The 14669-nt window shown below is 46.4% G+C and overlaps 1 protein-coding gene across 1 annotated transcript in view; it reads left to right on the top strand.

Annotated features, from left to right (window-relative positions):
- Positions 1–14669, top strand: part of ZNF341 (zinc finger protein 341) — a 47133-nt gene that overhangs the window by 15974 nt on the left and 16490 nt on the right. Inside the window, 5 exon segments of the mRNA XM_049649980.1 lie at positions 3493–3688; positions 5078–5168; positions 6985–7178; positions 7415–7605; positions 11976–12184. Coding sequence (XP_049505937.1) covers positions 3493–3688; positions 5078–5168; positions 6985–7178; positions 7415–7605; positions 11976–12184 — 881 coding nt within the window.

Raw genomic sequence — 14669 nt, 5'->3', positions numbered from 1 at the left:
TTCCAAGAAGTGATTGATGTGATCATTGGTCAATGATCAATTGACCACTGATCAATCTTACATTTTGAACAAGCTAGATGTATGGGTTAGTTATGGCCGAGGAAGAAATAGCCACAGAACCTCAGTGGTAGATGGCAAACCGTGTTTATTGTTCTCGCATCTATGTGGCTTGCTTTGGCAACTCTGCTGATCTTGGCTGGGCTCTCCCAGGTGTCTGGAGATGGCAGCTGTCAGCTGCTCTAGGATGGCTGGGGTGGGACAAGTTGGCCAACCCGGCTCTGCTCCAACGCATCTGTTAGCCTCCAGCGGGTTAGCCAGGCATGTTCTTGCTGCAGTGGTGGGGGTGCAGGAGCACAAGCAGAAATGTTCGAGGGCACCTCTTGAGGCTTAGGCTCGTACAGTGTCCCGTCTGTTGGTCAAAATAGGTCACAAAGCCAGCTTAGATTTAAACAGTAAGGAAACAGATGCCACATCTTGATGGGAAAAGCTGCAAAATCACACTGCAAAGGGCGTGGGTCCTGGGAGGGGTAAAGAACTGAGGCCATTATGCAATCAGTGTACCATATGTACACTGATTCCCTGCTGAAGAGCTCTGAGCTGTAAGTTCAGGGTGCTAAGAGTTCAGGACCTTCCCAGACACCAGTGCTGACTCATACTCAGTCTGGCCATACAGACATTCCGTGTTGGGGAGCATGTATATCTGAAGAGAACCAGAGCAATGGGAAAATTCTACCACCAGCCATGTGATGTGATGAGAGCCTGCAGGAGATTTGCCCTAGCCTGAGGGAATAGAGCAAGCTTCCTTTTGTTGACTTAAAAAAAATTTTTTTTTTGAGTCCGTGAGCTGCTGAGAGACTAAATAGTGGCCCGGTAGGTGAAGGGGCCAGCCCCGGAGGAGCCTTCCCATGGAGATGAGGGTACTCTTTGAGCGCAGGGCCTGAGTCTTCTTTGTTTTGGCAGCCTTAGCACCTAGTGGAGTACCTGGCCTGTGGTAGACCTGTGGTAGGTATCTGAAAATCTGAAATAGGGCCCTCTGACTTCAGTCTCCTCTCCTCTGAAATGGGAACTCCCCTTGTAGAGCTGTTGAGGGTAATGAGAGCAAACCCAGTGGCAGTCACATAATTTCTCAGTAATGACTTGAAAGGTGAATTCATCCATGTGATACCTATTTACTGAGTGCTGTATTGGTCAGGAAAGTAGGAACCCTTCTAGGTATTTCTGGCAGAGGGATTTAATACAAAAAGGTGCTTACAAAGCTGACTTCAGAAGGGCTAGATGGAGCAAAAGGCAGAGTGGGCGAGCGGCACTGATTTTCAGGTTCACGGTTGTTGCTTGGTCCAGAGGGCCAGGAAGCTACTGCTGCGCCCAGAGGTGGGGAAGCTTTAGGATTCTGTTGCTGCCCTGCCATCCTTGAGGCTGGTGGCCAGGAAGGGAATGTAGAGTTCAGCCAGCCCCTCCAACACTCAGGACTGCAAACCTTGTCTCCCACCACGGCTGCCAGGGGAAAGCAGTTTCTACTTCCCCTCTGCCTTCCAAATCTCATGCAGGTGCTTCTCATGGGCAGAACCTAATCTATGCTTAGAACCTTGCTGGCAAGGGAGTCTGGGAATGCACGTATCAGGGGAGGGCATGGAAGGGTGTAAGAATGGTGCCAAGGGCCAACAGACAAGATCCAACAGAAGCACCTACTGGTACCATATCAGATGCCCAATACATACATCTACTGATGTCAACTCTTTTGGTTCCTGGACCCAATTCCAAAGCTGGGTGGGGTCCCCCTCCACCCGCCCCAGCCAATGCCAAGCAATTCTCAGACACCAGTGCAGTGTCTAACAACTCAACTCAATTCTGATGTCATAAGCCCAGAGATTACAGCAGATTCCACAGGTTAAGGGTTCAGTCCTGCAAGACTGCCCTCACCCTCACTTTGTCCCGTTGCAAGCAACCTGTGCTTCTGACGGACAGGCTACAGATTGGAGGTTCCAGCGACCTCCTCCTTAGGTTCTGTTAATTTGCTAGAGCAGCTCATGGGACTCAGGGGAACATTTACATTTGCCAGTTTGTTAAAGGATATAATAAAAGATAATGAATCAACATCTCAATGAAGAGACACATAGGGTGAGGTGTGGGGAAAGGGAAGTGGATCTTCTGTGCCCTCTCTGGTTGTGCCACTCCCTCCACACTTCCCTATGTTCATCAGCCTGGAAGATGTCCAAACCCAGTCCTTTGGGATTTTTATGAGGCTTCGTTACATAGTCACGGTTAAGTCATTGGCTATTGGCTGATTCAACCTCCAGCCCTTCCTCACTCCCCAGAGGTTGGGGTTTGGGACTGAATGTTCCAACCCATCAGTCATGTGGTTGGTCCTCTTGGCAACCAGCCCCCCACCCTTGGGTCAGGGCCAAAAGTCACTTTTGTTAAAAAAAAAAAAAAAAAAAAAAAAGTCACTTTCATTAATAATAAGACAAAAAAAAGAAGACACCTATTTCACTTTTATGGCTCTGAAGCATTTCCAGGAACTGTGGATGAAGACCAAATATATGTGACAAACATATTTTGGTCATCTGAATGAACAAGTATGTGTTTCTTATATATCATTATGTTATAATGCATACATGAATTCATGGATTCAGAAATATTTATTGAATGCCTATTTTGTGCCAAGGATAACACCAGGCTTTGAGGACTAAATAAAAGTAGACCAAAAGTCCCTGCCTTCATGGAACTAGGCAGGTAATAGATAAGTAAGTAAAATACATAATTTACTAGCGGTAAATCTACAGAGAAAAATAAAGCAGAGAAGACTAGGGAGTGAAATTTTGGATAGGCCAGCCTGGAAAAACCAATGAATGAGGAGTACACTCACTGAATTAATGAATTCTTCACAGTGCCCCAGTGTCATGATGTAAGCTTAGTGTTAACTAGGTTTGAGTGGCTCAGAATGTATTTGGTATGTCAGTTCTCAGTTGAGAGCTGCTGGCTGGTATGGCATCAGGCAGGGTCAGTTAGGGAGGGGGTTGCTGATGAGGCCGCAGCCCCTCCTGACTTCCTGGTTCTCCTGTGCTGACAAACTGCTGCTAGTAACAGTAGTAATGGCAATAAGAGCAGCTAATGTTTATTGAGTCTTTACCATATGTCAGGCACCGTTCTAAGCTCTCTACATGTTAACTCATCTAACCTCACAACAACCCAGTGAGAGGAACACTCTGATTATCCCCATTTTACAGATGTCAACCTGAGACAGAGATGTTGAAAGACTTGGCCAAGGTCACTTAGATAATAAGTGGCAGAATCAGCATCATTTGAGCCCAGATGGCCTGGCTCCAACGCTGCTTCTAGCCTACTGGCTCCATGAAGTTCTAAGGGATTAGGATGGTGATGTAGGCGGGAAGTGGCTGAGATTAGCCAGGGCTACAGTGAGCGTCCCCCTGGCTGGTACAGCTCTTCTCCATCCTTCCCAGGCCTCTCTCCCTGATTGTGCTGTCCTTCTAGGTGCCAAACCAGTGTGTGGAGGCTTCAGTATACCCCACCCCTCCGGTTTACAGCCCCGGCAAACAGGGATTCAAACCGAAAGGACCAAACCCTGCCGCCCCCATGACCAGCGCCACTGGGGGCACGGTGGCCACCTTTGACTCCCCACCAACGCTGAAGACCCGAAGGGCCAAAGGTGCCAGTGGACTCCCAGAAGGTGGGCCTGCAGCCTGTGATGGGCATCTTTCCTCAGCATTATCCTGTCCATAAGGCTGCTTAGTTCTGGTCTTTCCTTTTATGATGGTTAGGATTGAGCTTGGTTGCATGTAATGGAAAATCCAAATTAGAGTGACTTTAAAATGATAAAGTTTTATTTATTTATTTTTTTGCCTGTGCAAAATGAGACCAGTCATGGAAATTGTGGAATTTCCATGGCAGGCAGTCTGGAAATTGTGTGCCTATATGGTCATCAGGCCCCCACATTTCTGTCTTTCTGCTCTGCTGTCACTAGAGCAGAGCTTCTGTTATCAGGGTGCCTCATCGACTAATATGGCTGCTGGAGTTCCAGTCATCAATTTCATATTCCAGGCAGTAAGAAGGATGAAAGGGGCATCTCCCAGCTTCCAGAATTTCTGCTTGATGCTTTTATTTACATCTCATTGGTCTCAACTTAGTCACATGACCCTGTCTAGCTGTAAAGGAAGCTGAAGTGTCACTTTTAGGCAGGAACACTGATGTTCCCATTATGCAGGGGATTTATGAGGAGCAAAGGGGGGCAGTGGATATCAGGCAGGCAAGCAACAATGTCTGTCGCCCCTTCAGAGATGCTAGCAAGGGACAGGAGCAGTGTCAGAAAGTGGTGGTGGAGAGGGAGGACACAGAAATCAAGAATTTTTCAGGGGCTTTCCAGTCAACTACCTCCAACCTTCCCTTCATAAATATCTGTGTACCAGAGTCAGCGTCAGGTACTGAGGATCCAGTATTGTGGTCCATGATTTCTCTGACCTCCGTTACAGTTAATGGAAGAGACAGACAGGGAAAACAGGATAACCGTTTATGGGTTGCTCCAGGCAGGAGATTGACGGGGTTCTATGATTGAGAATACTGGGGAGAGACTAGAAAATGCTGCTACCTATCCATCTAGGGATGAGAAGGAAGCAGCTTTGTGGCCCTCTGAGGGATGAGCACACCAGGCAAGGGGGAATAGCTGGTGTAAAAGCCCTGAGGTGGGACCATGCCTGAGGTCTTTCAGGGTTAGAAGGAGCCCACCGCAGCTGGATGGAGAGAACGATGAGGTTAGCAGGAAGCAGAGGATGCATAGCCCTGTAGGCCCCAGCAGAGAGGTTGGCTTTTATCCTAGGGCAGAGGGGAGCCTTTTGGGGGTTGTTCTCTCTCTCTTCCAGCCAGAGCATGTCCTGGGCTTTCCTCCTCCAGGCACTGTGAGAGGCTCACCTGTGCTCCATCCCGTGCATTTGGGGATCTGGACCTCCCAGAGTCTGGGCTTTCTGGCCCCAGGCCCAAGGGGTAGAGTGTCAGGAGGCTGCTCTTGTTGCCCTCAGTTGTACCCCCCAGCCTCACCTTCCCCTTCCCCCACCTTGTTTTTCAGCTGCAGGGAAGCCAAAGGCTCAGAAACTCAAGTGCTCATACTGTGACAAGTCGTTCACCAAAAACTTCGACCTTCAGCAGCACATCCGCAGGTACCACCGGGTGTGGTGGGCCAGGTGGCTCTGGCGGGGGCAGTGGGAGGGCATCCACAGTAGAAGCAAGGCTCCCTGCCCAGGCCCCTTGGCCAGGGTGGTGACCAAGGCCCCACCCATCCTGTCGTGGTTCTCAGACCATTGGGCCAAGTCAGGATGGTTTTCCCTCTGCTGTTGGGAGCAGCAGGAGGGATCTGTGAAAGCTGTAGGGCCCGTCCGCTAGGGTGGGGACGGTCCGAGTGGGGCGAGGTGAGGGGAGAAATGTACTTGAACTGTAGGAGCTTCACAGGTGTGAGGGGTGCCTCAGTCCTCACCTCTGCAGAAAGGACCGACCTCAAGAGCTGCCATGATCTGCGAATAGGACTACGAGTTCTGCTCACTTGGGACAAACCGTGATCCCTCCTGTCCCAAGAACACACAGGGAGCCCCTCTGGGCCTGGGTTTTTCCATCTGTGAAGTGGAGGGGTGAACTTATTTGGTGTTTCTCACAGAACGAGTTGCGTTGGTACCTGAGATGATTTTAGGTGGTTTGTGGATATGGTGTTGAGAAGTTCTGAAGGATACAGGAAATTATTCAAGTATTCGCTTTTTGGTTTCTTTCAGTCCTTAGAGAGTCAAAGGAGAAAGCCTCAGTCTGGTGCTAGTCTGTCCTGAATGCCTCTCCTATACTTGCTCGTCTTTTATAGCAAAGAGAGAGAGAAGGAGAGAGCACATGGATGCGTGTGCACGTGCACAGGCTCAGATTCCAGTCATGGCGGGCAGCAGCTTCTCACTAGCGACACCCCTCACACCTCACCTGTAACAACCTGAAATGTCTCCAGACATTGCTGAATGTCCTCTGAAGGGCAAAATCAAACTCGGTTGAGACCCACTCGTCCACACTAGTGTGTTCAATAGAACTTTCTGCAGTGATGGAAATGCCCAAATTGGCACTGTACCCAGTAGGGTAGCCACTAACCACGTATGGCTGTTGAGCACTTGAAATGTGGCCAGTATGACTAAGAAATGGAATTTTTTCTTTTAAATTTAAATCATCCTGTGTGGCTTGCGTCAACCTTACTGGACAGTGCAGCTTTGGGTCTTAACAATACTGTTTTTTAAATTGTTGCGTTTTTTTGGTTACTTTGCATTTATGACAAGTGGTTTTCCATATACAATAACAAGAGGAAGCTCAATTTTTAAATTATTTTGAGTTGTAAAAAAGTGGGTTGATTTGAAGGAAAATACTAAATAATGATACAAATGCTGTGCTGTGACTATGCTATTTCTCCTTCAAATAATAAATCCCTATTTAGGGGCGCCTGGGTGGCTCAGTTGGTTAAGCATCTGACTTCGGCTCAGGTCATGATCTCACAGTTGGTGAGTTCAAGCCCCGAATCGGGCTCTCTGCTGTCAGCACAGAGTCTGCTTCAGATCCTCTGTCCCAGTCTCTCACTGCCCCCCCCCCCGCCCCCGCCCCTGCTTTCTCTTTCTTTCTCTCCCTCTCAAAAATAAATAAACATTTAAATAATAATAACCATAAATCCCTATTTGGATGGGCTTAACCAGTCAGGAAATGTTTTCTTTCACAGTATGAGATGGCCACAGAGAAGGTCAGCTCCAGGGCTGGTTGACTCAGTAACTCAGTAATGTCACCAAGAGCCCGGGATCTTTCTGTCTCTGGCCTGCCTGCCTCAGCAAGAGGGCTTGACTTCATGGTGTCAAGAATGATGGCCGACAGCATCTCTGTGTGGGCCTTGTTGGGGGCTGTGAGCTCCTATGTTGAGGTCACATCCCGATTCCTACGTAAGGTGCTGACAAGCTTTGTTTCCTACAGCCACACCGGTGAGAAGCCCTTCCAATGCATTGCATGTGGCCGTGCCTTTGCCCAGAAGTCTAATGTCAAGAAACACATGCAGACTCATAAGGTGTGGCCCCCAGGGCGTAGCGGTGGCACTGTCTCTCGCAACTCTGTAACTGTACAGGTCATGGCCCTCAACCCCAGCAGGCAGGAGGACGAGGAAAACACAGGTAGGTGGAAGTGGGGAATACCATCGTTCCGATACCTATCCTCGGAAGCTTCATGGGTTTTATTCCTAGCTGTGTGACCTTGGGCAATCTCCTTGACCTCTCTGGGCTTCAGTCTACTTTATGTATAAAATGGCGCATCACATGAAAGGAGGGATGGCAAGTATGCGTGGCAGACTGTCTGTCCTGACTCTTCTTCTGCACTTCTCAGTGACTTCCTTCCCTGGTTTTCTCCACAGGTTTGGGCCAGACCCTGTCGGGTGCCCCACAGCCCCAGGCCTTGCCCACAGCAGGTGAGGATGAGGGGGACAAGCTGGAGGCCAAGCAGGTGGTCCTCATCGATAGCTCCTACCTGTGCCAGTTCTGCCCCAGCAAGTTCAGCACCTACTTCCAGCTCAAGTCCCACATGACCCAGCATAAGAATGAGCAGGTAGGTGAGTGGTGGGCAGTGGGAGGCCACAGCCACCCTAGTTGTGAGCACTGGCTGCTGCTGAGGTCTTGAACACTGCCCAGAGAGGGACGGGAGTGGGCCTCAGTTGCCGTGAGCTATACCATCTAACCACCGGGATAGGCAGGCCAAGCTTCCCCTTGCTGGGTGGGGCTAGTTCACTGGGCCATTATGGTGCGAGGCCAAGGAAGGAAGCCCATCTCTTATTAGGGGTCATATAATGGAGGAATTGGACATGAGAAAAATTCTTAATACCCCAAGAAACTTTAATGTCTAAAAACCTACCCATGGGGATATAGGACCACAGTCTTTTTTTTTTTTTTTTTTTTTTAATTTTAATGTTTATTTATTTTTGAGAGAAAGAGTGTGAGCAGGGGAAGGACAGAGAGAGGGAGACACAGAATCCGATGCAGGCTCCAGGCTCTGAGCTGTCAGCACAGAACCCGACACGAGGTAGAACCCACAAGCCACTAGATCGTGACCTGAGCCAAAGTTGGACGCTTAACTGACTGAGCCACCCAAATTCACCTTTTTTGAAATGTACACTTCAGTGGTTTTCAGTTTATTGATAAATTTGTGCATCCATCACCACTATCTAATTCCAGAATATTATCATCATCCCAAAAAGAAGCCCTATACCCATTAGCTGCCACTCCCCTCTTTCCCCAGTCCCTGGCAACCACTAAAACTATTCTTTGTCTCTATGGATTTGCCTATTCTGGACATTTAATATAAATGGAATCACATGATATTTGGCCTTTTGACATCATGTTTTTAAGGTTCACCCATGTATTAGCATGTATTGGTACTTCATTTTTATGGTAGAATAATATTCCGTTATATGGCCATAGCACATTTTGTTTATCTTTTCATCAGTTAATGGACATTTGGGTTGTTTCTGCTTTTTGGCTATTGTGACTAACGCTTCCATGGACATTTGTGTACAAGTTTTGTCTAAACATACATTTTCAGTTCTCTTGGGTATCAACCTAGGTGTGGAATTGCTAGATTATATAGTAACTCTATTCCAGTCTTCATTTTTTAAAATAAGTTTTATTGTTATTTTTTTCTTCTTATAAAAGTATCATGTATCCAATGTAGAATTAGAAAATTCAGAAAAATCTAAAGAATGTATAGGTTTAAAGAATGCATTTATTATATGCTGGGCACCCTGCTAAGTGCTTTACATTCAATATTTTATTTAATCTTCATAACAAGCTTAGAGATAGGCATTTTCAGTATACACAAATGAAGAAACTGAGGCCCAGAAGGGTGAAATGACCCATCCAGAGTCACACTGCCAGTAACTGACTGGGTCAGGGTTCAAAGCCAGACCCTATGTCAGTAACCACCTTGCAATGCACCATCCCAAGGATGCAGCACAAAATCCAGCATATTTTGTGGAGCTCCTGGGGTAGGATTGTTATTATAATTGGGATTGGTCTACACATATTATTTTGAATTGTGCTTTTTTTTTCTGATAGTGCTTTTTTTTTTAAGCTTTTTCTTTTGGATGAATTACAGATTCATAGGAAGTTGCAAAGGTGGTACCGAGATGTCCCTTATGCCCTTCAGTCAGTTTCCCTTGGTGGTTACATCTTACATAACGACAGCATGATACCAAAACTAGGAAACTGATATTGGCATGCAGTGTGTGTATGGTTCTGTGCCATTTTACCACCTGTGCAGGTTTGCAGGGTTGTGTAACCACCACTGCCATCACGGTACAGAACTATTCCATCACCACAAAGACCTTCCTTGTGCCACCGCTCATTAGTTACACCTACTCTCCTCTTCCCTAACATCTTTAACTTCTGGAAACCACTCATCGGTTCTCCATCTTCGTGAGTTTGTCATTTTGAGAACGTTGTACAAATGGAATCATCCATACAGGGCCTTTTGAGATTTTTTTTTTTAATTTTTTTTTTTTTTTTTTAGCATTTGTTTATTTTTGAGAGAGAGAGAGAGAGCGTGCACAAGGAAGGGGCAGAGAGAGGGGGGTACAGAGACTCTGAAGCAGGCTCCAGGCTCTGAGCTGTCAGCATAAAGCTAGATGCAGAACTCACCTGAACCACGAGATCATGACCTGAGCCAAAGTCAGACACTCAACTGACTGAGCCACCTAGGTGCCACGAGATTTTTTTTTTTTAATAAGCATAAATTCTCTTGAGATTTGTGCTTTCTATTTTTTAACCTAATTTTATCTTCTGAGAATTTTCTCATGTTGCTAATTTTAAAAAACATAATTTTTAACAGTTGTACTTTTAAAAATCCCATTGTTTTAACATTTTGGATATTAACTGTATTTTGCTATTGTAAAAAAAACTACAGTGAGCAACACTGTAATCAAATATTCATCCAAATCTCTGGCTTATACCTTAGGATTGATTCCCAGGAGGGGGGGTTGATGAAATTAAGTTAGGATACCCATGGGGCAAATCATAGGAAACTTTGACTCAGACTGCTAACACAATTAAGAGGTTTATCATTGCACATACCAAGAAAATACAAGATTGGGCAGCTCCAGGCCTGAAACAGTCAGTTGACTCAATCCAACATCAGGGACTCTGTGTCCTTCCCACTCTTGTCTCTGCCATCTCAGGGTATGACCTTGTTCTCTACTGATGGCTTATCTGTGGTTGTGGGATGGTAGTCACTCTTTCTAGGCAGCAGTCCAGATACAGTGTTATCCACGAGCAAAAAGGGGCTCGCTTCTCTGTGCCTTTTTTAGGGGCAAGAAAATTTCCTAGAAGCCCTCTGTAGATCTCTCATTAGTTGGAGCCAGTGCATGCACTCAGTCACTTAGGAATTCATTATTACTTGCAAATAATAAGACAACTAGCTTACTACTTAAGGTTTTACTTCCCTCATGTTATAAAAAGCTGTAAGTAGTCAATGTTGGGCTTATATAGCAGGTCAGATATGTCATCATAGACTCAGGCTTCCCCTAGTTTTCGGCCCTACCATTCTTAGCATGTGACTTCTCTCCTCAAGGTTGCATAGTGGCTGCCGTATCTCCAGTCATCACATCTGTATTCCAGTCAGGACAATTGAGAAAAGCAGAGGGGATTTCTCCTAGGAAGCCTTTGCCTAAAAGGTTCTGGGAGTAATCCCTTCTCTAAAGACCACTGCCTGAATATCACTGGCAAGAAAGGATGCAGATGGCTGACACTAGATGAAAGGGAGCCAGGGAGATCAAGTGTTTTAACTGGGCATGTTGCCACCCTGAAGAAATCAGGATTCACTTTGCTAGGAAGAAGGAACATGTGGGATTGTGTAGGCAGTCAGGAATATATTTGTCAAAGTATAATTTTGGGGGCACCTGGGTGGCTCAGTCAGTCCAACTCTTGATTTTGGCTCAGGCCATGAGCTCACGGTTCATGGGTTCGAGCCCCACATCAAGCTCTGCGCTGGCAGCAAGGAACCTGCTTGAGATTCTTTCTCTCCCTCTCTGCCCCTCCCCAGCTCACGCTTGTGTGCTCGGTCGCTCTCTCTCTCTCTCTCTCTCCCTCCCTCCCTCCTTCCCTCAAAAATAAATAAATAAATGTTAAAAAAAGGTATACTTTTCAAAATTTAAAAACATAATTTTCATGTGAATGACATAGTGAATATAAGCCAGAATTTTACAGAACTCGTTAATAAGGAAACTGGAAGGATGACAAAGCCAGTTCAAAAGAGGATATGAGACTTTGGTATTTATACCTGTGTATAATTATGTCAGTGAAAAAAGGGAATATTCAGAAAAGATTGCTAAGGTAGATGCAAATCTGGTTAATGTCCTAGACGGCAATAAAACCCATGACTTTTGGGGTTACCCTTTCTGCTTGACAAAAATCATTTACATCAAATCTGTTTTCTACAAGTAAAAATTTAACTCTAGAGTCTGGATCCTAATCAATAGTAAATAGTCAAAACAAGACCCATCCCCCGGAGAGCGAGAGGGCCGTAGGCAGGCTTGTTAGATAGCACTGCTCAAAGTGAGGTTCCCAGAGCAGCAGCTTCAGCGTTTCCTGGGCACATGTTAGGAATGCCACATATTCAGGCCACCCAGACCTGCTGAATCAGATGCTCTGGGGGTGGCACCCAGCAGTCTGTCACTGTGATGGACTCAAGTCGGAGAGCCACCACTCTAGTACAACAATGGAAGGACACGATGTCGTCCTTTTACTGTATTTCCAGGTTTGGGGTAATTTTTCTAAATCTAGCAAGGTCACACAGAGCCTGAGGGAAGGGTAATGGGGCCCTTATGACTGGCTACAGAGAGAGGACTCTATAATCAAAACAAAACAGGGCTCCGGCAGCAGGAGAGCAGGGGAACAGCCTGCCTCCCCTGCCCTGTATCTTCCCCCAAGGTGTACAAGTGTGTGGTCAAAAGCTGTGCGCAGACCTTCCCGAAGCTCGACACATTTCTGGAGCACATCAAGAGCCACCAGGAGGAGCTGAGCTACCGCTGCCACCTCTGTGGCAAGGACTTCCCCTCGCTGTACGACCTGGGCGTGCACCAGTACTCCCACAGCCTCCTGCCACAGCACAGCCCCAAGAAGGACAGCGCCATCTACAAGTACGTGCCCTCCCACTGCCCGTACCCCCTCTCCCTGCGGGGACCCTGAGGGCCAGTGGCCTCGGTGGTTCTGACTGCTAAGGACCCGTGGGAACAGATGCTGGCCCTCCTGTCATTCTTCAACTTGGCAGATGTTTATCCTAAAAAATAATCTTAAAAAGGAGAAACCAATATTTTTTCCTTCATGGGGGGAAAAGTGTGGATTTTTTTCCCCTCTAAACTAAAAATATCATGGAAGTATTAGTTTGTCTAATAATCTACAAAATTTAGGTTATAGTCAGAATGGTACCCAGATTCGTCGAATGCAACGGAATGAGCAAGCACATATTGGAAAGCCAAAATCATAAAAACAAGATGCATTTGTTTTTATAATCTATAAAATGCGGGTTAAAGTTGCAGCTCTATGCTGATTCTTAGGGCGGAAAGGGAATGAACCAAGTGTAGATCTCGTTTGGGGTAATTCTTTCTGACAATCCTTTACAGCATTTTAGTCTTCTGTTGCAGTCATAGGGGTCTGGCCACGTGCGTTTCGTCCTTGGATCTTCAGATCATTCTCAATGGAGCTAGCAGTCCTGTGACCATCCTCACTGAGTTTCTCTTGGTGGTTTTCTGGTCCCTCTTCCAGACTCTTTTTAGTTATCTGCATACACCCAACATCACTTTCATGACTTTGGGAAATCCCACAATTTTGTCCTGCAGTCATTTTGCTGTGACTTCTGGTAGAAGCCCTGTGACTTCTGGTAGCAGCTGCCTCATAAAACCTGGCATGTAGTACATGGGAATAGATGTTAGTGATAAGCAAAGAGGGGTATTTGTCTGGGGACTTCTCCCAGTTCTCAGTGAATATTTTCATGTTGGAATGGTTTTGCTTCTCTGTACAAACTTGTACCTATAGGGATTTGGCTGATAACCTCTGTTAGTGAGGCATAACTCCTGGGAGATACTTCTCGGGTTCAGAGATAAGTAAATACAGCCCTTGAGTTTAGAATGCACAGGCTTCTTAGGGGGATGAGTGTGTAAATGTGCTTACCATATACTTTGATAAAATGCTAACATACATGTAGATATGAGATAGAGAAGTACCACAGTGGGATGTAGGGCAGGGAAGGTATCCCTGAAGCGGTGATATCTGAACCGAGTTTTGAAGGACGAATAGGAGTTTGCCAAGTAGACAGTAGGGTAGAGTGCATTCCTAGCAGGAGGAACAGCAAATGTGGAAGTTTAGAATGATTGTTGTGTAGAGTTAAAGTGAGAGAGGATGTTTAGATGTAGCCTAGGGGATGTTTAGAAATTAGGGCCAGGATATGAAGGGCCTTGCAGAAATCACAAAAGCTTTGAGAAATTAGCGGGAGCACTGGGACTGAAATGGGTGTAGGGCAGCTTGCCCGGGGGCGATTGGGAAGTGGAGCCAGAGAGGCAGGAAACCAGACAAAGCTTTGGCCAGTTAAGGGGTAGAGATTTCTAGTTAGTGATGGGTAATTCCCTTTTGTACTCAAGGGGCCTTTTATTTTGCTTTTGCCCTATCAGTTTGTTGATTATCTGTGAGTTCCTGTGGCGGTGTGGCTCTCTGGAGTGAGAAGCCAAATAAAAGGAAGGGAACATCTACTAGGGGCCAGGCTCTGTCTTAGGGACATTGATCCCTGCAATCCTGGGAGGTAAGTGGTCATATTAGTCAGCTCCAGCTGCCATAACACGATACCACAGACACATGGTCTTCTTATAAGGGCACTCTGTCAATGACGAGGACCCCACCCTCATGATCTCATCTAAACATAATCACCCCCAAAGGTCCTGTCTGTAAATACCATCACATTGAGGGTCAGGGCTTCAACATACAATTTTTGGAGGGTCACAGTTCAGTTCATAGCAGTGGTGTTCTCCCCATTTTGAAGATGAGGACACAGAGTCTCAGGGAGAAATGACTTGCCCACCAGAGTAACAATGTCAGCACAGAGCTGAGATTCAAACTCTTGTCTGGAATCTTGGAAGCCTCACAGCTCTGGCCTTGGAATCTGTAGGCTAAGGGTTGAGCCCAGTACTAATGGCTCTGTGTCTACAGTCAATTTCTTCTCCTAGGTTCTCTTACAAGGGTTACAGTGCCACTAACCCTTTGTAGCCATTGAAACTCTTGGCCCAAAAGTTAAGGCCTGCCATGGCAGGCCACCATCTGGATGGCCCGAGAATGGTGTGGTGTCTTGAGTAATAATTATAAGGGCTCCGGAGCCACCTGTCTGTGCTCAAATCCCAGCTTGACTACATGCCCAGTAGATGACCTTGGCAAGGTATTTGGCCACTCTGACCCTCTGTGTCCTCATCTGTGAGATGGGGATAACTATAGTGCCTACTGTGTGGGATTATTTATGAGGATTAGTTAAGACGACTATGAGGCTCTTAGACATGATACCTGGAACAGAGTAGGTGCTCAATAAATGTCATTGCTGCAATTATCATTATTTGTACAATTTAGATATAGGTTTGGTTGCAT

The sequence above is a fragment of the Panthera uncia genome (assembly GCF_023721935.1).
Source record: "Panthera uncia isolate 11264 chromosome A3 unlocalized genomic scaffold, Puncia_PCG_1.0 HiC_scaffold_11, whole genome shotgun sequence".
Classification (NCBI taxonomy): Eukaryota; Metazoa; Chordata; class Mammalia; order Carnivora; family Felidae; genus Panthera; species Panthera uncia.
The sequence above is the reverse complement of the archived record's forward strand: the minus strand, read 5'-3'. Positions and strand labels throughout refer to the sequence as shown.